This window comes from Pinus tabuliformis, chromosome 1_2 (genome assembly GCF_031772625.1).
Source record: "Pinus tabuliformis cultivar Carrire ecotype Pingquan chromosome 1_2, CPIR1, whole genome shotgun sequence".
NCBI lineage: Eukaryota > Viridiplantae > Streptophyta > Pinopsida > Pinales > Pinaceae > Pinus > Pinus tabuliformis.
In genome coordinates this window covers 33,205,211-33,233,184 of record NC_142298.1, presented here as the reverse complement: position 1 = coordinate 33,233,184, position 27,974 = coordinate 33,205,211, and the positions used below count along the sequence as shown (strand labels likewise).

General features: G+C 39.6%; 1 protein-coding gene across 7 annotated transcripts; it reads left to right on the top strand.

Moving 5' to 3' along the window:
• Positions 1-287: 287 nt before the first annotated feature.
• On the top strand, positions 288-16,000 carry LOC149204270 (aspartyl protease family protein 1-like). Of its 7 annotated transcripts, none has more exons than XM_089394667.1 (11): positions 288-619; positions 1,226-1,464; positions 1,756-1,894; positions 3,295-3,533; positions 3,863-4,084; positions 4,164-4,320; positions 4,409-4,485; positions 4,586-4,685; positions 4,781-4,844; positions 15,268-15,339; positions 15,683-16,000. In XM_089394667.1, exons 1-11 carry the CDS (start codon positions 581-583, stop codon positions 15,832-15,834), a joined length of 1,500 nt encoding a protein of 499 aa, XP_089250793.1. In that variant the 5' UTR covers positions 288-580; the 3' UTR covers positions 15,835-16,000. The 7 variants fall into 7 exon arrangements, 6 of the variants coding, with proteins under 6 accessions (XP_089250793.1, XP_089250795.1, XP_089250794.1 ...); XM_089394669.1 differs by having other exon boundaries at positions 290-626; XM_089394668.1 differs by having other exon boundaries at positions 291-576.
• Positions 16,001-27,974: the final 11,974 nt, after the last annotated feature.

Sequence of the window (27,974 nt, the reverse complement as noted above, 5' to 3'; positions counted from 1 at the left end):
ATATTTATTTTGCCAATACTTTTAGTGATTAGGAAATTAAGGTTAATAAACAAATAAACACTAAGTCAATAGTTATTAAAGACAAAAGGACGGACAGATGAATAAAATTATAAAAATATTTTTTTAATAATTTATATAAATTAAAAAATAGACTATAAAAATACGAATATTAAATTAGTATTTTAATAGAGAGGGGAAATACAATGAAAGAAGCAACCGATTAGAATTTGAAGAAAAATAAAAATATAGATAGTATGTCAATTTAATAATAAGTCGGAGAAATGAACTTCGAGAAAACACAGGAAGCTTTTTTGTTTTGACAAACCAATTTATTACATCAATGGCGGCATTGTTTTTGGTCAACGGAAATTACAAACGTAATTTTGATAGCAGGTAAATTCTTTTTATGGAGAGGAGACCTAATTGCAACTCAAGGAGCACAATTGAAGGGAAACTGTGAAACTGAGATTGAATTTCATACCATGGCCAGCAGAAAAGGAAGACCTTCATCTACCATCGAGGAGGAAGACCAATTCTTTGAGATTGAAAACTATAGTCTGAGTGCGATCTCCACCGGTAAATGCCTTTTCCTTGCCCGGAGCTATCGGGATTATTCGCAGTAAGCAGTAAGATATCCGCTAAAATTGTAAAGGTCTTATCAACGAAATCGTCATTTCTCTAACGACGCATAGTCAATTACAGATTTCATAAGTTACTTCATGTCCTTACGCAAATGATGACCTTAGTATACGACTGTTCTTCATTTTTAATTTTTGTCCACTACGACACTTCAACTCTCCTTGGTACAGAAATGATAAATTGTAACGCAGTTCATAATTTTTCTTCTGAGAACTGTCTGATAACAGACATATATGCCCCTCCCTTAGTTTGCCAACATACGATACAATATTTTCAAATTAAATTGCAAGGCTTCTTCAATTTCCATTGTCCAATACGTTAGAATTAATCGTGAAATTTGATCGACTCAAAACATTCAAAGGGTCATTACATAATCTGCCCTGCACTGCACTGCCCTGCCCTGCCCAACAAGAGGAACGGGGTAGAAAAAGACTAACATCATTGAGCCAGAAACCAGTTAGAACTAACAGGGCTTTCAGTTGGCTCAAATTTTGTGCAAATACGTTCTACTTGTTTTTCCCTCATGGAATGCCCAACTTTGAGATTTATTTGTTATTTAATATTATTTACATCTCTTGGCTTCCAGAATTCAAATGGGCAATCCAACAGTTTTCAGATGTATCATAAATATTCTCAAGAAGTAAAAGAGTGGATGGCCTTGAAACATGGGATAGATACAGATGGTTGGCCTGTCCAGGGAAGCAATGAGTATTACAAGGCACTGCATCATCATGATTCTGCTCGCCATGGTCGTAAATTAACCGAATATTCGTCTCTTACATTTTCGGAAGGGAACGAAACATTGAGGCTTTCGCAGTTGGGATAGTAAGTTCTGTTTCCTTCTCTATTACTTAACCCAAATAAAATTATGTTGCATATTCAATTTGGATTGAACCCAAATAAAATTATGTATGTTAATACTTGTAGAACTTATATACTTAATAATAGCATAGACATTATAGTTCATACTTAGATAGGATATTATACAATTAAAGCGCCTGTTTTCGAGTGCTCAAAGGTGTTTACAAAATTCAAAATCAAAGTTAATAAAGTTCCCTGTTATTGTAATTCAATCTGTCATTAGGCTCCTAACTCCCTGTTCTCTGGTCTGGACAGTTTGTTCTACACCATGGTTCAAGTGGGCACTCCCAACGTAACATTACTTGTAGCACTTGACACGGGCAGTGATGTGTTCTGGGTGCCTTGTGATTGCCAAGCGTGCGCTCCTACTTCTGCAGCTAGCTATGGATTAAATGTATTGTATTTTCAGCTTTTCCCTTTTAAACTTACTGGTATTAACTTAATAGTTTTGATTTGTTCTTTGTTATCAACTATTATGTTCTATTGGATTGGGTACGAAATCCACTTAGACTATGGTTTCTGAGACTGGATAGAAAATTACATGAATGGTGATATTTCAGTCATGGGCTATTGTGTCCATCAGTTTGTTTTTCCCCAAATCATAATAAAAATCAATAAGGGTATCTGGTTGTATTTTGGTGCTTAACATTCTCCTCCCACAGCTTTTCCTGCATTGAAACGGATTCATTTTCTTTATTGTTCCCAACCTTGCATCAATCGCAGAAATGCAAGGTACATCTGTAAAGACAAGCAAGAGCCTTTCCTTTTGCAGGGTATATCTGTTGGCTTTGCTTCCTAAACTTGTCAGGGTGGTTTGGTTGACTTGATGCTATTTAATTTAATGGATTACCAGCCAGAGAGTTTTGCTTTTTCCAAAATGTCAGGCAGCTAGCCACTCATTTCAATTGAAAACATTTTAATACTTAAGAAATCGCAGGGTAAAAGATATATAAGATATACTTCACAGATTACAATAAATTATCTGTCCTGATGCTTGAAATTGGATTTTGTCAATCAATTCAAATAAAAACCTTATTTTTAACCATCTTTTCTTGAAGTGGTTGACCTAGCTTTCAGGATTTACAGATTCTTCCAATAACTGAATCCACCGAAAATAGGTTAATATAATTTACCAGGAGATGTAGGTTTATGTGAAGAAGTCTAAATACTGTTGAAGGCTTTTAGTCATATTTTCTATTACTGACTACATGTATGAATATCGCATTGGCCTTTCAGAGCCTCATTATTGTGATAAAGTGACAAAATTTCTTCCTTATGGATGACATTAACGGCTTCTTTCATATCCACAACATTTTTCCACTTACTAAATGCATTTGCATTATTTGTTGTCATGAAAGTAACTCGTCTTCAGTGCAAATGGAGCAAGTTAAATTGATTCCTAATTACAGAACAACTTATAAAATAGCCCTCTTTCCGGCATGTTTCTGTTGCCATTTTGACTTGAATCAGGTGATCAGTCCTGCTTTCACACGGGAAACATTTCCTGATCACAGATGTTCACCGTTCTGGGTTGTTTGGTATGTCTGAATCAACCACTGAGGTCAAAAAACTGAAAATGTGCTGGATCGATGGGAATTGCAAAGGATTGTTCAGTTAGATTTCCACAACAGTTGCAGGAAAAAGGCTATTTTGTTGCATATCCAGTCTTCTTCATATCTTGTGTTTCTGTGGGTTCCCTTGATAATGAAACTCCTCAGCTTAATAGTATCTGTTTGTATGCCTCGACTTGAAATGGGATTCTCTTTTGCTGATATTTAATTCTTATTTAAACAGGGTATCATTTTACAGACTTACAGTCCATCAGCCTCGCAGACAAGCAAGTCAGTTGCTTGTAGTAATACTCTCTGTCAATTAACAAATGAATGCTCCAAACCTAGTGATCAATGCCCATACAGCGTTCAATATCTCTCTGCAAATACATCCACTGCAGGAACTTTAGTGGAGGATATTCTTTATCTGACTCCTGGAGATGGGTCACAGGAAGGAACGGTGAAGGCATCTATCACGTTTGGGTATGATTTGTTTCTTGTTGTTGAAAGTGAATATGACTGTTCTGAAGATTTAGGTGCTCTTCCTGTTCAAAGCAGTTGATAATGAGGTCATTTTTCGGTGTAATTTTTTAAGACAGTTGAGGCACAGAAAACTCATACTGCTCCTCTCTACAGGACTAGAATTTTTAGAAGTGGGTTTTCTGCCTCTAGATTTCAGTCTGAGGCCATACTGAATTAGACCATGTGACATGACCTGAAAATTACTCTGCACTGTCAATGTTTTTCCATTCTTAAGTGCTACACATGAATGAACACTCGTTGAGTGGGTCTTTGCCTGTTGCAATTGATAGGTGTGGAAGTGTACAAACAGGCTCATTTCTACTAGGTGCGGCTCCTGATGGTCTACTTGGGCTTGGCATTGATGATATCTCTGTCCCGAGCATGTTGTACAATTCAGGCCTTGTATCAAATTCTTTTTCTATGTGCTTCCCAGACGATTCAAATGTTGGAAGGTTTGCCTTTGGAGATAAAGGGAGTTCAGACCAAAACAAAACTCCTTTTTATAATACATCGTGAGTGTCAGCTCTATGCATTCAACCCAATTTTTTTAAAAGTACTTCAGAGTTACCATTTAGACTCTTATATCATAAGGTGTTTATTGGATTGCAGCTCATCAGCATATAATGTAAATGTGACAGACTTTTACGTGGGAAATACCAATATCAAAACAGACTTTCAGGCCCTTTTTGACACTGGCACCTCATTTACACAGTTGGCTGATCCAGTTTACAAAAACCTTACATCAAATGTGAGTGATTACAGAATTTTTTTCTTTTTGTATATAATCCCCCTTTTGGAGATTTTCCCAATTGACTAACGAGTTTTGAAGGTAATAGTATCATATGCAGACACAGAACTCTCCATTGGCAGTTGATAATTCAAGCATTCCTTTTGAGTTTTGTTATAGTGTCAGGTTGGTTGTAATCATACAAAACATTTATTCATCTTGTTTGAGCAACATTAACTGTCTCATTATTGAGAAAGAACTAATATCGTTACCCCTATCTGTGCAGCAACAGTCAAAGCATTAACCAAGGGCCTAATATATCTTTCAACTTCTACGGAGGAAACAACTTTCCTGTTATTCAACCATTGATCTCTCTTTTGGACACGGTAGAATTTTCAATACTACAGAAATTTGATGTGATTCTTCTATTGGCATTTGTTGCTAACATAGAAATGACAAATCTATTGCTTTATTATTGCAGAATGGGAACTTGGTAGGTTACTGTCTCGCAGTGCTTAATGGTGCAAGTACAACAATTATTGGTCGTAAGTTAACTCACCTATTTTGATTTGTCGAAGAGGGGTGTCAGATGAATTTTGCATGCCAATCTTTCCAGAGCATAGATAGCTGAACTATTGGTAATGGCAGATTCCATGATTGATTTACTTACAAACACTGCCAATATATTAATAGGACAGAAACAGGTGGCCTTTTATATGCATTATCTCAAATGGTCCAGAAAACTTTATTTTTGCTGGATTTTGGCAAAGGAAAAAATCTACAGAGTATAGGTTTAGGTTACTTCAGAGTTTTTGAAAGATTTTGGGTAAGGAACTTCAAAGGGGAACTATGCCCTTGGAACTTTGACCCATTGAATTATGTCATGTCTCTAAATTTCTCTAGGATTTACTGCCCAGAACTTTGTTGGAAAAAGGGCCATTTTGGATAATCTTTATCGTACAACTATTTATATTTATTATTTTCTCCTTCGTAGATTGTATAATACTTAAAAGTGGCCATATGTTTTTCTCCAAAGAAAAAGTTGCCATTTTTATTCAAAATTTAAATGGAAATTAGACTTCTTAGGAGCATACTGCACTTATAAGAATAATATTACATAAATAATATACATGTCATATCTGTCCCATTGAAAAATAATCCTCTATCTGACAATTTTCCCCTTTCTTGTTTTTAACCTCATGCTACCCTCCCTAAAGAAGGGTTTACAGTGACTAACTGTAACTTCAAAGTTCAGAGTTGAGGATCTGAAGAGGGAACCGATTCTTAATTGGAATCAAAGGTATCAGATCTGTAAAGTCTCCTCATTCCCCTTGGAGGGGCTTCATTTATAATGACCACCCTCGAGGAGAAAAGCCAAACATTCATGTCTTCTTCTCTATCCTCATTTGACATCTCCGGACAAACAATGTTCTCCTTCTATGTAGTTTGTTGATTGGCATCATTCTAATATGCTTCGTCCTCCACATACAATTATTCACATGCTTGCTCACGTTTTGGTTAGATATATGTCCTTTGTTCCTTTTTTATATCAACACCAAGGCACTTGCTAAAAAAAGGAGAACCATTTGTTGGGCATGTGCTCTTAGATGTTGTCAAGATAACTATTCTATTGGGTTGTGATCTAATGGCAACTTGGAGCAGTAGTTGTGGAGATGGCCCAAGGTCAAATACTGGTGGGCTTGCTCCTCCTTTACACGGGGTTTGTCAGTTGTGGTTTGGGCCACCTTTCCATTTTTGGACTTTGAGCTTTTGTAGACCCATTTGGGGCCCTCCCTTGCTAATTAGGATCTCTATTGGGCCTCATGCATTAGTTGGGTTCTTACTTAGTTGAGGGGTGTCCCTTGGGTCCCCAAATGTTCATTATCTGTTAGGGCATACTCTTAGAGGGACCTACTTAGTCAAACTTTCCCCCAACTTGAGTGATCTTGAGATGCATTCTACACCAAATGTTGTTTCAAGCCTACCATGCTTGTTTCCAAGAATTCATGCATTCTTGTAGTATAGAGCATGGGATTTTTAGAAATACTTGTGGTACATTGGGACCTGCATTCGAACTCCATGTTCGACATCTCAAAAAAAATCTACCTACCGAATAACCAGTGGCCCTCCAACAACCCCTTCACATGCCTCATATAATATATATTTTCTCTCACAGTTTTTACACATCTTCTAAGGATTCCATTTGCATTGAATTTCTGCATTTGCCTTGCAATTAGCTAATAATTGGCTTCTCTTGTCATTGGTTGTCTTGTTTGTGAACTTGTGCAGTGAGTGGGTTCCATAATAGTGATCCAAAATCTGGTTATTTCTTTGAACCGGTCTAGCACTGCTTCAAGTTGAAATAACTACACATTTAGTAAGTCATCTTCTAAGCTTCCTCTATCTTCACCAAATTGGATCTTTGACAGGGGGTCTGGTCCCATATTTTTTTCCCAAATATATCTCAAAGTCAAACTCTTGAAATAGTAGCAACTAGCAACCAAATACAAATTCTTTCTCCCAAAATTAGCTTATTTACTAAGTGATTCAATATGAAGTGACATGTAAAAAATATGAATTTATTAGCTTCGCTTGCCTTGATATAGATCCTAGGGCTAGTAGGAAACCCTAAGAGACCTTCGTTTGCCTTCTTGCTTCCAAAATCGAACCTTAGACTTCCCTAGTGCAAAAACCCTAACTTCACATTCCCAAAAGAATGTAGAGAGACCCAAACACTTTGACTTTCCTTATCCTTCTCTTCTTCGCACTTCCTTCTTCGACCTTCTGTTGCTCCCTTCTTCGCATGAGATATGAGTGAGAATATGATCCAAATGGAGGACACGTTCCTCTTATATACAGGGTTCTTCAAGGGTGGGCGTTGCTCTTCATGTAGGCCGACTTGATCTTGGAGGTCTTTTGACACTTTCAAGACAAAATATTTTTTTCTTTACAATATACAATAGGCCCATAGGGTCTTCCATATATGACAATGACTCTTATACCTAAGAAAAACCCTAGAAGCACTCAATGGGTGCTTGACCTATAAAATAAAAGAACTTGAGCATGAAACCCATGCTTCAATAATAATAATTTATTTTTCATTTTATATTTACAAGAATACATCTCATACAAATGAAGACCGAACCTAGTTACACATTTTTCAACACTCCCTCTTAACTGGGGAGGTATTCATTAGAGGTACATGGTCATTCTCAATCTGAAGGGATCTCATAAGAAGAGTCGGATTGGTAACCCATCTGTCCAGCATCATAATAACCAACATTGTCATATAGCAAGGCCTTGAATAACAGCTCTATCTCTCCACAAGATCAGAGCACAATGTTGGCGAGACCAATGATGTATAGACACCATCATCATTGTCTCTCCAAGGTACATAGGTGTTCATAGAGTATGACCTTCCATTGGACTATTCTTATCTTGGGTAGCTAATCCTCAAAGAATATCAATCCACGACTACTCTTATCTTGAATGCCCTACCACATTCTCAAAGAGTATCGAATGCCAGATGGTTACCCAATCCTCCATTCTTTCTTCCCAAGTGAAGACAAGAATGTTGTGTCTATCTCTCCCTCTCAATTAGGAGGACAAATCCACCAAACCAAGCTTGTCCCTTAAGTATACAAGCTTCTTGTTTGGAAGTGATTTTGTCAATATGTTAGATACCTGCTCGTCAGTGGAGATATTCGTCAATATGTTAGATACCTGCTCGTCAGTGGAGATATACCGTAGCTGCACAACGCCATTTTGTACTAGCTCTCGTATATAGTGATACTTGTTGTTGATATGCTTTGGCTTCCCATGAAACATTGGGTCCTCATAAACAAATACAACTGGTGTTATCACAATGTATCACTGTAGGGTTCATTGGTCCTTCAAACAAGTCAGATAACAGCTTCCTTAACCAAATTGCTTCCCTGTTGACTTCGCATGCTGCAACATACTCAACTTCAGCACTACTTAACGCAACGGTGTCTTGTTTTCTACTTATCCATGAGACCATAGAGGATCCTAAGCTGAAACATCCTCCCGTAGTGCTTCTCCCATCCTGTTCACTGCCTCCCCAGTCGGAATCTGTATAACCAGTTAGTTGAACATCATTCCTTCTATCATACTTCAAGCAATAGTTGATGGTTCCTCGTAGATATCTCATAATATGTTTTGCTGCTATCCAATGGTTATGCTTCAGCTCCACTTGGAACTGACTGAGTACATTTACTGCAAAACATATGTCCGGTCTAGTATTCACTAAGTACATTAGTGAGCCAATGTATCTGGAGGGATCCACATGGCTTGATTTGAAACTTCTTAGTTTCTTCAAGTTAGTGATCATTGGAGTGGTCATTTGTTTACAGTCCATCATGTCGAACTTCTTCAATATCCCGATCACATAGTTTCCTTTACCTAAATAGACTTCATTAAGTTTTTGCCAAACTTCCAGTCCCAAATAGTAATGCATCAGCCCAAGGTCCTTCATGTCAAATTCAACTGCCAATTGCTTCTTACATTTTTCAATTCGACCTTCTACACCTGTCAAGAGAAGATCATCTACATACAGAAGAATGATTACAGGTTCATTGTTCACAACCTTGATGTAGAGGGAGTCAACACAGCTTTTCGTGAAGCCTAATCTTTGTAAGTATGCATCTATCCTAGCATACCACACCCTTGGTGCTTGCTTGAGGCCATATAGTGCCTTCTTCAATCTGCAAACATATGCCTTCCTGTCCTTTGCTTCAAAACCCAAGGGTTGTTCTATATAGACTTCTTCATCTATTATGCCATTCAAAAATGCAGTCTTGACATCCATTTGGTGGATGTTCCATTCGATTGATGCTGCCAGAGAGACTAATGATCGAATTGTAGTATATCTTGTTGTTGGAGCAAATGTTTCTTCATAGTCGATGCCTTCGAGTTGAGAGAAACCTCTGGCCACAAATCTTGCTTTATATTTATCTACACTTACATCGGCTGCATGCTTGATCTTATAGATCCATTTGGAAGTAACCACAAACTTGTCTTCGGGCCTAGGTACGATCTCCCAAACTTCATTCTTCATTATAGATTGATATTCCTCATTCATGGAATCTTTCCATTCTCGATGTTTTATAGCCTCCTCAAATGTTGATGATTATGCTTCTATTAACTTCGTCATGTATGCAACATACCCAGAATATCTCTTGGGTCTTTTACTTTCTCTAAATGATCCTTGAGCTGCCCCATGACCTTCTGCATCAATCAGTGTAGACTTCAACTAGTTAGGTCTTTTCCTTGTTTCTTGAATGACCACAGGTTGAACAGGTTCACTCGATCCTTCTTCCTTATGGTGAGATCCTTCTTCTTCCTTGTCAACTTCTTCCTCAAATATAGGAAGTTCTTCGTCATCAAAATCTATAGAAAGTTCTTTTGATTTCTTGAATGCTATGCTTTCATCAAATATGACATCACGACTAACTTCAATGTGATGTCCATCTTTCATGTAGATTCTATAGGCTTTAGATGAGTTACTATATCCGACAAATGTACCTTTCACACCGGAAGGATCCAACTTCTTTCTTTTGTCTTTAGGTATATGTATATACACAGGACACCCAAAGATTCGGAGATGATCTACAGATGGCTTCTTCCCAGTGAACACTTCTTCTGGAGTCTTGTTGTCTAGAGATCTGTGAGGACATCGATTTTGTATGTAGATTATTGTCTTTGTTGCCTCACCCCACAGAAACTTCGGTAGATCTTGATCGTGTAACATTTCTTTTACACTTTCTTCAATGGATCAGTTCTTTCTTTCTACAACTCCATTTTGTTCGGGATTATATGGAACTATCAACTCCCTCTTAATCCTAGATTCCTTACAGAATGCTATAATCTCTTTGGATGTATATTCTCCTCCATTATCAGATCTTAGTATCTTGATTCTTCTTTCTGTAAGGTTCTCCACTTCTGCTTTGAATTCTTGAAATTTAGTAAATACTTCATCCTTGGTTTTCATTAAGTAAACCCAGGTCTTTCTTGAATGATCATCTATGAATGTGACATAATAAAGATGACCTCCAAGTGATTTGGGAGACATAGGGCCACATACATCAAAGTGAATAAGATCCAAGATTTCTTTCGACCGTGAAGCACTGCTTCCAAATGGTCTCTTGGTATTCTTGCCTAATGCACATCCTTTGCAGACACCTTCATGATCCTCCTTTAGATTTGGTATTCCATCTACTATGGAATTTAGAGTTGGTAGAATCTTGAAATGTAAATGACCGAACCTTCGGTGCCAAAGTTCACATGGGCTAATCTCAGTGTGGAGTAGGGCATACTTTATGGGAGATATTAATTTGTAGAACCTTCCTTCTCGGATGCCAATTACTTTTGCTTGTTCTATGCTTGTGTCTGGAATGAATAGAATGTTGTTGAGGTGGATGTTGCTTCCATCTTCAAGCTTTATAGATGATGATCCAATGCCTTTCACTGGATAACTTTTGTTGTCTCCAAGTTCCACAGATTATGTGGATTTTCCTTTTGACAAGGTCTTCAATTGGTGGGAGTGACCAGTCATATGTCTTGATGCACCGCTATCAATCACCCAGATATCTTCGTCTTGGAATGTCCCAAAGAGAGTCGAGAAGAGTCCTTCATCCTTTTCTTTGAGTGATACCTTCTTTGAAGAGAATATGAGACTCCATACTTCTTTGATACCATTCTTGAGATGGCTTGCAATCCTTTTAATGACCTTCTTCATTGTAGAGGAGATCTTCATGATGCGCATAGAGAACCTTAGCTTTGTTTCCATGTTGAGAATTCAATAGGGCAATATCTATGCTAATTCTCTTAACTTGACAATTGTTTGTGTTACCTTTTTACTTATTTGCGTTGATCTTTATTATTCCAATGTGCAATACATCAAACAACTACCAAAACAGTAAGAATAGTGACACAATATATAGGCTGCAAGCCAAGGCCAAAACCCCTCCTCTTGAGGGGAAAACCCGAAAATCTCTTCTTATCTTTCAGATCTTTTAATTGACGAATACCATGACCTAGACTCAGACAAATACCCTCCAAGATCAAGTCTTCCTCGGCCTCCAGCTGCAATATCTTCGACCTCCCAGTAAATCCGAAATTTTGCTGCCCAACAACTCAGTAGGGGAATTTTGAGGTCTAAAATGGGCCTCCGAAGAAAAATGTACAACCAAAATAAACTTTATAAGAACCATTAGGATTCAATATGATGATGTCAACCATGGGGGATGATTCACCACTTTTGGAGTAAAAAAGTAAAAAGATGAAAAATATTAAAATAATAAAACTGCTTTTTCAACTCGTATTTTCAACTTATCTCCCTAAGGTTTTACTCAAATTTTGAGCGGGAGTACTCATTGGATGCAAAATTTAATTCCTCATCCAAGGAGTACCCATGTTGCATACTTTTGATGGACCCTGTTATACGAAAAATGAGAAATACATGAAAGAACATGATTGCAAGCACAATTTTCATGTATTTATCATTTTTCGTGTGGTAGGGTCTATCGAAAATATACAACATGGGTACTCCTTGGATGAGGAATCAAATTTTGCATCTAGCAAGTGTTTTTGCTCGAAATTTGAGTAAACCCATAGGGTGATAGGTTGAAAATACGAGTTGAAAAAATAGTTTTTTATTTTTCCCTCTAAAATTTGATGATGTAATCTAATCTTATTTTATTATTTCCACTATTATTTTATAATTTCCTTAGGAGGCCCATATTAGACCTCAAAAATCTCCTAATGGTTGTATCTATTGTTTCCTCTCTAAGAGACTTCGATCTCCCTCTAACTGTTATTCCCTTGATTTTGCTTGCCTTGATATGGACCCTAGGGCTAGTAGGAAACCCTAAGAGACCTTCACTTGCCTTCTTGCTCTTCTTGCTTCCAAAATCGAACCTTAGACTTCCCCAATGCAGAAACCCAAACTTCGCATTCCCAGAAGAATGTAGAGAGACCCAAACACTTTGACTTTCCTTGTTCTTCTCTTCTTCACACTTCCTTGTTCGACCTTTTGCTGCTCCCTTCTTCACATGAGATATGAGTGAGAATATGATCCAAATGGAGGACGAGTTCCTCTTATATATAGGGTTCTTCAAGGGTGGACGTTGCTCTTCATGTAGGCCGAGTTGATCTTGGAGGTATTTTGAATTTTTGACACTTTCAAGACAAAATATTTTTTTCTTTACAATATACAATGTTCTCATAGGGTCTTCCATATATGACAATGACTCTTATACCTAGGACAAACCCTAGAAGCACTCAATGAGTGCTTGACCGATAAAATAAAAGAACTTGAGCATGAAACCCATGCTTCAATAATAATAATAATAATTTCTTTTTCATTTTATATTTACAAGAATAAATTTCATATTAATGAAGACCGAACCTAGTTACACATTTTTCAACAGCATGGTCCCTTGTTCACACTTGATCATCCTTTTTCTCTTACTCAAGGAGTTTCAACACAAATATATGGGTAAAGAGGTAACCTTCTCAACTTAGGGCATACAGGTTTTCCATACTTTCATTTCCTTGATTTATATTTAGTTGTATAGGTTTCTTGTTGCTTTTGTTTCACTTTATTTGGAGATAGCATATCCTAGTTTATTTTCACAATAGGAGAAGCACTCCATAGATCTTGGAAAACGTAACTAGTTTTGGTCTTCATAATTGTTATTGAACTCATGTTATGTAACAAGCAAAAGAAGAAAGAAAAATTAGTATTTTCAAGCATGTGTTTCATGCTTCTTTTGATTGGTCATCTACGTTAAGCATGTTCTTCATGCTTCTAGGGTTTTCATGTCATAAGAATTATTGTCATGAGTCAAGAGAGTCAATATAATTTATATAAGACCTGATTGGGTAATTTGTATCAAGAAATAAACATTATATTTGTGTCAAAGTTGTCCTCCAAGACCAAGTTGGCCTTGCCAATCAAAGTCGGCCGAGAGGAGACCATTTGACCCCTTGAGAAGGGTATAAATAGAGTGAACTTCAACCTCATTAGTCAACCATAACAAGCAAGTTCGATCTGATCAAGAAGAAGTGCAAAATACAAGAAGGAAGTTGAGAAAGTCAAGGAGAAAGAAGTTTAGGCAAGGAAGAAAAATCGAGTTTTTATCTAGTTTTTGCCCTAATTTCTCTCACACGTGTGAAGTTACTGGACTGCTGCAGGGGCTGAAGTTGCAGACCTACTGCTTGTCCGAAATATTGTTGTTGGGGGCTGAAATTTTGAGTTTGCAGCAGTTTTGGAAGGGTTTGACTCTAATTGACTTGGTTTGACTTTGACTAGTTGGAGGAACTTTGTTGGAGGGCTGACTTGGTGCTCGGAGGAGGTCTTGGTTTTTTCATTTGAAGCAGATTGTATAAGAAGAGAAGAGATTCTTTATGGGTTTTGCCCTGGCTTGGAGCCTACTTCTTGTGTCCATCGTCTTTACTATTTTTGCTCTTGATAAGTGTTTGATAAAAAGATCTAATAAAGAAACATAAGAAGATAACTAAAGTTCACAAGCAATTGTTAAGGTTAAGGAGAATTTGAATTAATAAGCTGCCCTATTGCATTCTCCAACAATAGATACATAGAGTAGGCTTCACCCTTCTTTGCGACTTGTTATTTATCTCTTTTTCCCTAGTCCCTTGTAGCTCACTATATATTTAAATTATATTAGGGTTTGATTAGAGATCAAACCTAGTTAATTTATTCCGTCCACCTAGAACAGTGATAAACCTATGTTTTTTTTTTAAGTTTGCTTTCCCATCAACAGAAATCAATGAATCTATTTAATGCTTGTTTTTTGCTGTTTGAAATCAGTGGAACAAGGGGTTTATTAAGTTTGTATACTTTTATTTCTAGCTCTCCTTTCTTTCATGCACATAGTTTTTGCTGTTTGCAATCAGTGGAACAAGGGGTTTATTAAGTTGGCATACTTTTATTTCTAACTCTCCTTTCTTTCATGCACATAGTTAAATTGGCAAACTGAAGAGAAAGAGGAGAATAAACCGTAATTTTTCTTATTTCCTTTGTGAAAAATTGTTGGTTATTTTACTTGTTGCCTCAATAAGCCTAAATAAACTCACACATGTACCCTAATAACAACCATAGGTCATGAAGGACAAGATTAAGTTCTCAAATAAACTTGTTGGACCGCTTTTTCTCCTATCCTTGTTTGCCCGATTTGCCCCAAAATTAGGTGGCAAATCCACTTCCCTTCCAAGCACTCATTCTTGGGCTTGCAAGTACCTAATGGTACTGTTGTATCTCACTTTAGCAATCACGCTACACTTTCAAGTGTTGAAAAATAGAAATTTTTAGAGTGGCAATCTACCTTATGCCTTCTAGGACAGGGAAACTACGTTGTTGAAAGATGATATACGGCTAGTTGTTTCCCCACTAAAGAATGTGTTGATTGTACGTTGAAATTTGCTTTTCTAATTGGTGTTGCACTCTCCAAAGTTTTATTTTTCAGAAATGCATGGATGAGTTATCAGTCATTCTCTTTCATTCCAGTTCTAAAACTAGATATTGGCTACAGAAACAAAGGTTTTTCTTAAAAAAAAAAAAACTGTCAATGAGCTAGTTCCAAAAATAAAAGCACCCAGATAGAATAATAAGTCTAGTAATTTTTATATTTTCAGGTCTGAGTAATACCATATTTTTAATGATTAATGTAATACAATATCAATCATTCTCTTCCATTCCAATTTTGAAACTTTATATTGGCTGCTGCACAAATGAAGTTTTTTTCCAGAAAGATTGTCGTAGAGCTATTTTCTGATAAAATCATCCATGATTGAATAATAAGGTATGGTAGTAATGTTTTGTATTTTCATCTCTGATCAATAACTTTTATTGTTATATTTTGAAAGTAAAATGAGTCATTGCTCTGTTTTTGAATTCTTGTGATGGCATTTTTCTCTTTGATGCAGAGAATTTCATGACAGGTTATCAGCTTGTCTTTGACCGTGAACAAAGCCTACTGGGATGGAAGGAAGCTAACTGTAAGTACCTTGCTTATGTAGTTCTAGAAAACTGATATATAGATCTATATGCAGTTTCTCTATACAATTCATGAAATTTTTATCACATTAAATCATAGTCATCAACCAAATCCGAACATCAACCTTCCTGTAGCCCACTGTTGAGAATGGATGTTTGTAAGTTGCAAAACTTCACCCTCTGCCCCCGCCCTCATTGATGTTGACAGTGGTCGACTACTGCTGAGAATGGATATTTGTTGGGGGCAAAAGAAAAGCATATTTATTGAATATATTCTGTGTCTTTTATTATGGAGAGTTTCAGAACATTGCTTTAACTAATTGCCTCACATCTTGCGTGGTTCAGGTTATGACTTGACGTATAACAACAGTTTAGCAAATTCACCTTCAAAGCAAGCCGTACCCTCTGCTAATGATGCAAACCATTTAAGCTTATTTTTTTTGGACATTGCACTCTCATTTTTATTTTTGATCACCATTCTTACAATTCTCTTTTAAATGATCTATTGACAATGAGGATGTCTATGGCCACATGTATTTTTCCGCCCCCTTTTTTCCAATCAAAGTTATTATAGAATCTCCACAGTTAATTCTCTTTCGCTGATGTACATATAAACAATTTTAATCATAATAATGTGACATGTATTAGACCATTCATTTACAACATTAAGTTCCATGATTGTGAGTACAGTTGATATAAAATTTGAGCTTTTGTTTGAACCTCAATTAGCAATAGTTTGAGCAATAGTTGAGAAGGGTTGGTGGTTAATATGATTGTATAAAATTTCATTTTTTATTTGAACTTTAATTGTCAATGGTTGAAAATGGTCTTTGATGTATCTGGTCTGCATATCGTATATGCAAGCAACAGTCAAAAGATGGATTTCTCATCACGTAGCGAGGAAGATGTTTAGGTTGTATTTTATGGAAATGTTTATGTATCATATAGACTCCTAATGATTGCTGCCTAAAATTGAGTGGAATGATGTACACAATGGTTGAAACCATCACCTATTAATATTTCTAATGAGCCTTATGCATGGTTTCACCATAATAACCATGATCAACTTGCATGGTGGATAATGTTTGCTGTAGTTTACTATGCAAAGAAGAACTCCTATCTTGATTATGTGTACCAACTCTATTTAGATTCAAAAGTCCCTAGATTGGATAAAGCACATACTATACCATGTGCACCCAACATAAATGGATAATTTCTTCAAATCCTAAGACACCGAGTACAAAATCCAGAGATACAGAAGCAACAAAGTATCAACATTATCAAAATGGTTCACAAGAAAGCATGTGTAACTAAAAAAGGGAGTGCCTTAGAAAACCTAGCTTCCAATTGATTACCTTCTAAAGCCAAATATTGAAATCAAAAGATCCACGCAATTTAAAGAGCATGCCTTGCTAATATAAACCAATCAGGTGAACAATTGCAATTATCAATTTAAATATAAAACTAGTACTTGAGATCAGCAATTCCCCAATTGTAATAAAACGGTAGATCAAATAGAAACACTGGAAATGCAATTGATGTGGAATAACGCAATAAGATAAGGTGCTTAATATAAACCAAATCAACCCAAAATGAAATTAGGAAGATCAAGCAACAATTTAGATACAAGGGAACCACCACAAGTTCGTCATAAACAACGAGAAGAGTAGAATATTGGTGTTTATACAACTAAACAAGGAGGTATTGCATCCTCTTATGTAAATGTTCATATGAACCTCAACCAAAATCCATAATAAATCAATCCATTACAATGTGGATCTACGAGGGTTTGCACTAAGGGCTTTCCATTGATGGAGAAAAGTTCGAAGGAAGGCGTTGACAAACATTATAGAGAAGTTTGTTGAGATTGTGGACAAGATTGAACATTTGAAGCTAAAGTTGTCGAATGCATGTGTTCCCCTCTCAAGGTACCTCTACAAGCATGGACATGCCAATAATGTGCTAGCAAAAATGCCTTGGAAAGAGAGAGAGAGAGAGGGTGCATGCATGCATGTGCTTGCTATGGAAAATCTTCTACAATAGCAAATTATTTGGGCCTTGGAGAGAGAGAGAGAGAGAGAGAGAGAGGGTGCATGCGTGCATGTGCTTGCTATGGAAAATCTTCTATAATAGCAAATTATTTGGGCATTTTGTAGATCTGGGTGCATCATTGTTGAGTTATAGAGGGAGAGGGTCCATGCATGCTCCTACCAACTAGCCTTTGATAAGGCATGCTCAACCAGTTTATCCTAGATGCATGCACCACCTATTAAATATAGATAGGATTCAACATAAAAATAAAAAATAAATCTAGTTTGGTTTTATTTTTTAGTAAATTCTATATATGGGTTTGAGTCACATGCAAACCTATTTTTGTAGACCATTGGATGCCCTTCTTAGAGCGATAAGGGAGAGGATAGAGATATGGATTTGTTCATTGAGCCTTGAATCTAGCAATGAACAATTTAGGGGTGTTTTCAAATAGCAATTTTCTTTTCTTTTCTTTTAAAAATGTTCAAATTAATAAAAACAATGACAGGTTTTGACAATAGTATATTGTATTATGTGTTTTCTACAACATGTGTTAATAGATTCTAGCATTTATTAACAAAGTTGATTTGATAGGTTCTAAGTTCTATTCTTTTTTAGTTTCCTATAGGACTTGTAGTACAGTGAAAAATTTGTCTATCAAGAGTAAACAAATTTCTACATGGTATCAAAGTGGTTTATTGGAAACTTCTATGAACCTGTTGACAGTGCTGGACACGCCAACATATCAAGGGGATCTCCCTGGTAAGAAGTCCCAATTAGACCTCAAACCGTTTGGTGTAGGAGTCCTAACAGTGGGTCGTAAGGTAATGCCTTGACCGCGATGTCGCACAGAGGCAAGTAAGATAACTCTGTCAGTAGCAAGGGTGTGACTGATGCAGTGAGTCAAGGAAGGTGTATGAGAGGTTCTAACACTTCGAAGGGAGAAGAAGGTGAAGGTGAGTTCCAGGTTGAAAGGGATCAGTCCCAACTCAGCTAGGAACACACAACACAAAAAGACATGCACAACTTCTGGCGGAACAATCCACTCAAATGCAGCAGTCACATCATACAAGATAACATGTACAACACTCACGGATCAATCCGAGACGAGTGCGATGGTTGTTACAACAAGGTTCATGTGAAAGGTTTGTCTGATGTCCGACAGAGCAGTCGACACGGACGGTGACAACATTAACAACATATGCAACACATTAACAACAAGATTCATATAATTGCATACAAATCAGTTCATACACAAGTACGTAAGTTAAAAAACATATATCATTAAGGCAACCAGAGCAGTCCAACTACAATAACAACATATGCATGAAAATGTGATGGCTCTTATTATATAAAGAAGTGTAAGTCACAATCATACAATACACCATGTAAACTAGCTAGCCCCAACAGTGGAGCGTTACAGCCACATCCGGTTGCTCCTCCAAAGAGATGAACTAGCTCCCTGCAGTGGAGAAGCCAAGACGCATTACAATATTGTCCAAGCTTTATCCAAGATAGTCTTATCAGAAGATTGGTTGACCAAAAGCCTCTACAATGAAATATGAGGGACTATTTATAGCAAAAGGGTGGGGTGACCCTTGAAATCCCCTTTGTAACAGTTCAACTACCCTCACGACTCTTCACCTACTCTACGACTGTTACATCCAACCATTGACACTTGACTTACACTTGACATGACTCAACATTACAATGCACATGTACTCATGTGAGACAACATGGCTTGAGCAAGCCTTGCAAGACATCACTGACACTTGGACCGCTATGATGAGCCCAACTCTTTGACATGCTTGTGATGGTGAAGGTGGTGAGTTGATGCCAAGCTTGGTTGTCTGTCATGGTGTGCATGCAACTCCTGGTGATATCTTGTTGAAGCGAACTCTTGCCTCTGTAGCAACCGGTGCATTGGTTCGGCCCCTTCATCCAACTCATCTGCTAACATGTGCATGGTCTTTTTAGGTATGGTTGAACTGGCAACACACTAATGCATAATGTCCGTGCCAATCTTCAAGTGTGTGCTGGTGGTCATGCGCATCAACTTGTTGAAGTACATGTTCAACCCCAGTTGGACTTGCTTCTTGTCTTCACCTTAGTGAGTGTGTTGAATGGGTTGGATTGCATGCATGCACTCAATGACATGTATGTTGTTGAATCCCTTGCATGCGATCAACAACACTGCTCACCATTTCTGCTCTGTGTCAACTATTGGGATGGATCATTAACTTGTACAGGCGCAGTTTCATCCGTGAGTGCATGTTGTGCCCACTGTTGTTCATGTTCCTATTGCAACTCATTTGTCTGTCTGTGCAGCTTCATGTTCTTCCTGAGTTGTTGCTTCAGCACATGCAACTCCTTCTTTGTTCCATCTTCTACCTTCACGCGATCTTCATGTCGCGCTGTCACTTCATAGCCAGAGTCTCCAAAGTTTCTTTCATCATCAATGGACCTGCTTGAGCTTGCAACCTTGTTCCGCCTCCGTGTTGTCAACAACCCTCCTCTTGCATTCGTTGCATTTGGTATGCTGTCTTCAGCTGTTGTTCATGATGTTTCTCATTGTGATGTTGCTGCTGTCATATCTTGATGTCCTTGTCTACGAACAACTTGATGTCTTCGTGGGTAGGCAAGTCCATGGACACTTGATCGACTGCATCCCCAAGTGTGCTCTGAACGGTGTCTTCATCTCTTCTCTCCTGGAAACCATTGTACTTGTACTGCTAAGAGACAGATGAACACTTAGGATACCTAGAGACATGGCAACACTCATGGCAAGCAATCTGTCAGTCAAAAACCAAAATAAACATGAGCACTGACTTGCAACATACCTGGGTGCATGATCAAGAAGGTTACGCAATTTCGATCGGGAGGTCGGGAGATCGACTACCAAGACTACATAAGGTACAGTCTGGGTTGTTGGGAGACTGGCTGACTGTTGGAACTGCATAATGCATAGTCTAGTTTGGCTACTGACTGTTGGAATTGCACAATTCCAACTGGGAAGGACTGCTGGCCTAGGGACAGATTTGCGCATTTTCTTGGGCCAAGCAACCACTTCCCTCCATAAATGTGAAAAACAGTCCTAGAGGCCAGGGTTGGGCAGGAATGCGCAAATTTGGAGAGGAAGGTGAGCCTTCCTTCCCCAGATTGCGCAATGCAGCCTTGGTGAAGGCAGAGTCCGGGCCAAGGTTGGCCTGACTCGCCGACAGAAACTGAAAGCAACTAAGATAGTAAATGCATGGCAACACTAAGTGATAGTAGAAGTGATTAACAGTGCATGCAAAACATGAATGAAAGATTCAACAAACAGATCAACATGCATGTGGGTGAGGCAGTTCGCCGATTGGGCGAACATCCGTGCAAAACAGTTTCATGCATGCGACAACAGTGAGATAGCAACGAAAACTGAAACAGAGTTATGACAAGCTAGTACATATGTAAATGACAACAAGCGTTCAAAGAAATCAAGCAAACAATACTCCCAAAGAAATCAAACAAACAATACTCCCACAAGCGAAACACAAAAAGCGACATAAATGTAGCACAAGGCATGGGAAGCAATCTTACCCAAAAAAGTTGAGCTGAATGTGCCGACTGCTCCTAGATGCGATGTGGGATGTCAGAGCTGTAAGGTTGATGTGAGGAATGAGCTCTGCAGCGTCCGGTTGATGAGTTTTGATAACATCGAGGTTGTGATGTGCATGCCACGAGTCTAGGGGAAGCGACATTTGGTGGGAGGTTTCGGAATTGCTCCTTGCATGTAACCTCCAACTGCTAAACATAGATCCCCAAAACAAGTGATGCCTTTGCATGATGCCTTGGGAGAAGTAGCCCATGCATGCATGTATGTTTTGCTCAGTCCCGGAGGGAACCGGTCAACTCAGCTGCACATGCAAGAGATTGCTCGACTGCTGGAAAAAAAAAGGGCATTTTTGGTTGGGAGCTGGGCTGGCTGCCCAGGAGATTTGCGCAATTTCTGGGCAGGGCAGTTGACTGCTGCCCAGATTTGCACAAATTATGCGCTGAGCAGCCTTGTTGGGGAAATTTGCGCAAATCCTGTTGGGAGTGTTGGCAGGCAGGATTACACAATCTTGTACCCAGCAGGATGCTAGAGAGGATTGCGCAATTTCTGGAAGGAATACTGGTTGCCCTCCAGAAATGCGCAATTAAGCTGCTCAGCCTACAACTGGACCAAGTCTGGGTGAATAGCCTCTGAGGGGAATGGATCAAACTGTGACTGACAAGCTGCCTTTGTGCAAGAAAGGCACTGAAGCTTGTGAACTTGGCGAAGCAAGGCACGATGTTGTGAAGGTTGGAAGGGAGGCTCCAAAACGAGGTTAAGGAAAAATTTTGGAGGGTGGTTGTAGCCGCTACAACACTTGGCGACACACTAGTAGAGCTCCAGCTCTTTGAATGGACCTTGTTCATGAAAAACAAGTCTAACACCTCCGGAAGTATTGTTCAGTTTTCAGCTCATCTTGGTTTCACACTAACTTGATTGTAAGATGTAGCATCTGCCAAACCCTTAGTCGATTGACACACATTCCAAGCCAAGGCAACACGGTTGTTTCGATTGGGGTTGAGGGGTATATAAGTGCACAAGCAGTATAGTCGTCAGAGTCTTAGTTTCATCTTTGTTGTTGCTCCACTACCAGTAGGCCTGGACAGTACCTCGGTGGAGTCACATAGGAACACAAGCATGGCTCCGCTGCCAGCGAGCCTGGTCAGTACCCCGGCGGAGTTACTTGCATCACCTTCTTGCACAGGAAGCCTTTCTCTTCTTTTGCCTTATTCATTTTTCATTTTGAATCTTTGACTTTTCATTTTTTCATTTTTCACTATGCATAGCACTTATTCATCTCAGAGGCAGAAGAGGGATTCCAACTTATTGAGAGCATAAGAGGTTGTTCCAGCATAGAATTAGTTTATTGTATCTCTGACGTGCCTGTTAAGGTTTTCCCTCTTACCTTACTCTACTTGACTGAGCTGACAAGGGTTAACCCAAAAACAATCGACTAGATAAGGTGACACTAGTTAGCAGCGTTGTGTTTACACCAAGGTTCACTTTGAACAGTACGTATTTTCCTTCGACGTATCATGGACTAAAAGTAACAAGCTCATCATACAAAGGCAAGATGACAGATAACCAAGTAGTGATAGTTGTACAAGCCCTCTTGTACTTTACCCAGCTCGCTTCAAGAGTCATACATGGTTTCATGCAAAACTAACCTATGAACGAAACAAGCGAACGAATTAACAATTAACAAAGAAAAGCAAGAGTAGAAGCAAAAATGAAAGCGAAGCAAGTAAACAAACAAGCAAGCAAACAAAGCACGTAAGCAAACAAGCATGCAAGCAAAAAACTAAAAGCAAACACTACTCCTACTCCTACACTAATGGTACATGGGCCTGATCACGTGAAGTGATACTTCCAATGCAGCCACTAGCGCATTGGTAGACCCATGTTGGTGAAGGCTTGGTCCGCGAGCAACCTAGTTGTGCGAACCAACAAGCAAGAAAGATATAACAATGAAGACAACCACACTTCGTGATTCAAAGTGCCCATGGGACATAAGTGAGTGCATGTGCATGACGGGAAGTCCACAGACTTATCATGGTGTTGTGTGACACTATGTGCAACTTTGAAGCATAAGCACACTCTTGACTGTGACATGCAAGCAAACAAAAGAAACAAAGATAACTTGCGTCACGCACGAGTGCTTGCAATGTAAGACTCCTCTAATGCATGAGCAATGGGATCGTGTAGTTCGAGTGGAGGAAGTAAAATCTGAGTGTTAGATTGATCTTGAGTGCATACAGATGAGTGATGAGGATCCTTGAGTGTTTGAACAATTTCTTGATTAGAAGCGAAACCAACCTTAGGACAGCGAGGGCCTGACATAACCATTAGCTCGGGCTAAAGTGCCTCTACAGTCTATGGGGTTTCGACTTCGTTGATAGATGGATCTTAGTAGACTAGTGGCTTAGACAGATTAACAACGAGTGAATCAACATCGTGATCGGATGATGAGGTGAAGAGATTACAACAACCAAGATCAGAAAATTCAGGATGTTGGTCGACATCCTCATGGTTTGATGAATCACACAGAGGGGTAGATGAGGAGGAAGGATGTTCACCCTTTGCGTTTCCGAAAAAAGCAAATGAAAGATCAAGTGGATTTCCAATGAATGATTGGTCCTCTCCGTTGTTGGATGATGGGCTAACATATGGTGTGTCCTGCGAAATATAAACAATGGGTGCATCCGTGGATGAAGACACACATGCGAAATCATGGATGGCAGGTTCACCAATGATGTTAGGAAAGAATGGAGGGGGCTCGAACAGAAGGGAGTCATCCTTCGCCGAGTGTTGATGCTCAAGCTCCCACTCATACTCTTCATGAATGACAACGCATGTTGGTTGTGCAACACCAACTCCATCAGTGGGTTGTTCCTTGTTCACAACAAGTGAAGAGTCTGGAATGGATGAACACAAGACAACATCATCCGGAGGAACACTCGGGTGCAAAGATGGAGGTCGTAGAAAAGAATGCATATGAGGACTCGAAGGACTCACAACCAAATCTGTGCGAAAATTGAGTGAAGTGATGTTGGGAGGGTGTGAAGGATGAACAGGTGTGTGAGCATGATCCTCAACATCACTGGGCAGTGGTGGAGCTGTTGAATAAGAGGAAGGCAGATAGTCAGTTGAGACAGTGCCCGCTTCCACATGAGATTGCGCAGCTCCATCAATGAAGAATGTTGAGTGAGGCTTGATCTCAAACTTTCTCTTGGGACAGACATATTTCTTAAGGCAGTACTCGAACCGGTCCCAAAGATAAGCAAATTTCATCTGGCTCCTCGGAGCTTGAAACTGCAAGTCACGGAAGTGCTGCCAAAAATCAATAATGGATTCATGCGGAGCCCTCCGTTGTTGTAACAGTTTCCGGTCAAGATGGTCTGGATCAAAATGATAGAACGTGTCTTCAATAAGATCACAAAAGTGCTCAAATGAGTGCACGGTGTCAATTGGTAGGTTGAGCACCCAACAAAATGGAGATTCACGAAGTGTGTATGCAAGCAGCAAACCGGCCTGTTCGTCAGAAAACTCATCTTCCTCATGAATCATGGAAAGAAAGTTATGTAAGTGCTTAGGCCAGGCCACTTCGCCTTCACCATCATACGTGTGAGTGGACAAGAGATCGAAAAGATTCCCCGAGATGGAGACATCTTCATGATTCGAAAAACACCTCAAGGGAAGAAGAGTGCAAGACTCCATAAAAGATATGCAAAGGTTCAAAACTGGATGAGAGGACACAGCTTGTCATCAGACCCTCCTTTAGGCGCCAGAAATGTTGACAATGTTGGACCCACCAACATGTCAAGGGGATCTCTCCGGTAAGAAGTCTCAATTAGACCTCAGACTGTTTGGTGTAGGAGTCCCAGCAGTGGGTCCTAAGGTAATGCCTTGACCGCGATGTCGCACAGAGGCAAGTAAGATAACTCTGTCAGTAGCAAGGGTGTGACTGATGCAATGAGTCAAGGAAGGTGTATGAGAGGTTCTAACACTTCGAAGGGAGAAGAAGGTAAAGGTGAGTTTTAGGTTGAAAGGGATCAGTCCCAACTCGGCTAGGAACACACAACACAAAATTACATGCACTGCTTCCGGCGGAGCAGTCCACTCAGATGCGACAGTCACATCATACAAGGTAAGATAACACGTACAACACTCATGAATCAGTTTGAGACGAGTGCGACGGTTGTTACAACAAGATTCATGTGAAAGGTATGTCTGATGTCCGACAGAGAAGTCGACACGGACGGTGACAACATTAACAACATATGCAACACATTAACAACAAGAGTCATATAATTGCATACAAATTAGTTCATACACAAGTATGTAAGTTAAACAACATATATCATTAAGGCAACCAGAGCAATCCAACTATAATAACAACATATGCATGAAAATGTGCTGGCTCTTATTATATAAAGAAGTGTGAGTCACAATCATACAGTACACCATGTAAACCTACTAGCCCCAACAGTGGAACATTACAGCCACATCCAGCTGCTTCTCCAAAGAGATGAACTAGCTCAGTGCAGTGGAGAAGCCAAGGCGCGTTACAATACTGTCCAAGTTTTATCCAAGATAGTCTTATCAAAAGTGTGGCTGACCAAAAGCCTCTACAATGAGTTATGAGGGACTATTTATAGCAAAGGGTGGGGTGACTCTTGACATTCCCCTTTGTGACAGTTCAACTACCCTTACGACTCTTCACCTACTCTACGACTGTTACATCCAACCATTGACACTTGACTTACACTTGACATGACTCAACGTTACTATGCACATGTACTCATGTGAGACAACATGGCTTGAGCAAGCCTTGCAAGACATTACTGACACTTGGTCTGCTATGATGAGATCAACTCTTTGACATGCTTGTGATAGTGAAGGTGGTGAGCTAATGCCAAGCTTGGTCATCCGTGATGGTGTGTATGCACCTCATGGTGACATCTTGTTGAAGCAAACTCTTGCCTCCATTGCAACTGGTGCATTGGTTCGACCCCTTCATCCAACTCGTCTGCTAACATGCTCATGGTCTTCTTGGGTACGGTTGAACCGACAACACACTGATGCATAATGTCCGTGCTGATCTTCAAGTGTGTGCTGGTGGTCATGTGCATTAACTCGCCGAAGTACATGTTCAGCCCCAATTGGACTTGCTTCTTGTCTTCACCTTGGTGAGTGTTTTGAATGGATTGGATTGCATGTGTGCGCTCAACGACATGCATGCTGATGAATCCTTTGCATGCGATCAACAACATTGCTCACCATGTCTGCTCTGTGTCCGCTGCTAGGATGGATGTTTAACTTCTACGAGAGCAGTTTCATTTGTGAGTGCATGTTGCGCCCACTGTTGTTCTTGTTCCTGTTGCAACTCATTCGTATGTCTGTTCAGCTTCATGTTCTTCCTGATTTGTTGTTTCAGAAAATTCAACTCCTTCTTTGTTCCATCTTCTGCCTTCGCGCGATCTTCATGTCGCACCGTCATTTCATAGCCGGAGTCTCCAAAGTTGCTTTCATCATCAATGGACCTGCTTGAGCTTGCAACCTTGTTCCGCCTCCGTGTTGTCAACAACCCTCCTCTTGCATTTGTTGCATTTGGTATGCTATCTTCAGTTGTTGTTCATGATGTTGCTCGCTGTGATGCTGCTGCTGTCATATCTTGATGTCCTTGTCTACGAACAATTTGATGTCTTCGTGGGTAGGCAAGTCCATGGACACTTGATCGACTGCATCCCCAAGTGTGCTCTAAACGGTGTCTTCATCTCTGCTCTCCTAGAAACCATTGTACCTGTACTGCTAAGAGGCAGATGAACACCTGGGATACCTGGAGACATGGCAACACTCATGGCAAGCAATCTGTCAGTCAAAAACCAAAATGAACATGAGCACTAAATTGCAACATACCTAGGTGCATGATCATGAAGGTTGTGTAATTTCGACTTGGAGGTTGGGAGATCGACTGCCAAGACTGCACAAGGCACAGTCTGGGCTGTTGGGAGACTGACTGACTCCTGGAGCTGGGCAATGCACAGTCCAGCCTGGCTACTGACTGTTGGGATTGCACAATGCACAATTCCAGCTGGGAAGGACTGTTGGCCTAGGGACAGATTTGCGCAATTTCTTGGGCCAAGTAGCCATTGCCCTCCAGAAATGCGCAAAACAGTCCTAAAGGCTAGGGCTGAGCAAGAATGCACAAATCTGGAGAGGAAGGTGAGCCTTCCTTCCCCAGATTGTGCAATGCAACCTTGGTGAAGGCAGAGTCCGGGCCAAGGTTGGCCCGACTTGCCGACGGGCAATTGAAAGCAACTAAGACAGTAAATGCATGGTGACACTAAGTGATAGCAGAAGTAATTGACAGTGCATGCAAAACATGAATGAAAGATTCAACAAATAGATCAACATGCATGTGGGTGAGGCAGTTCACTGGTTGGGAGAACGTTCGTGCAAAACAATTTCATGCATGCAACAACAGTGAGATAGTAATGAAATCTGAAAACAAAGCTAAGACAAGCTAGTATATATGTAAACGATAACAATCATTCAAACAAATCAAGCAAACAATACTCTCACAAGCGAAACACAAAAAATGACAGAAATGCAGCACAAGGCATGGGAAGTGGGCTTACCCCAAAACAATTGAGTTGAATGTGCCCACTGCTCATAGATGTGATGTGGGATGTCAGAGCTGCAAGGTTGATGTGAGGAATGAGCTCTGTAGTGTCCGGTTGGTGAGTTTTGATAACGTCGAGGTTGTGACGCGCATGCCATGAATCTAGGAGAAGCGACACTTGGTGGGAGGTTTCGGAATTGCTCCTTGCATGTAACCTCCAACTGCTAAACATAGATCCCTGAAACAAGGGATGCCTTTGCATGTTGCCTTGGGAGAAGCAGCCCATGCATGCATGTCTGTTTTGCTCAGCCTCGGAGGGAACCAGTCAACTCAGTTGCACATGCAAGAGACTGCTTGACTGTTGGAAAAAAATGTGCATTTCTGGCTGGGAGTTGGGCTCGCTGTCC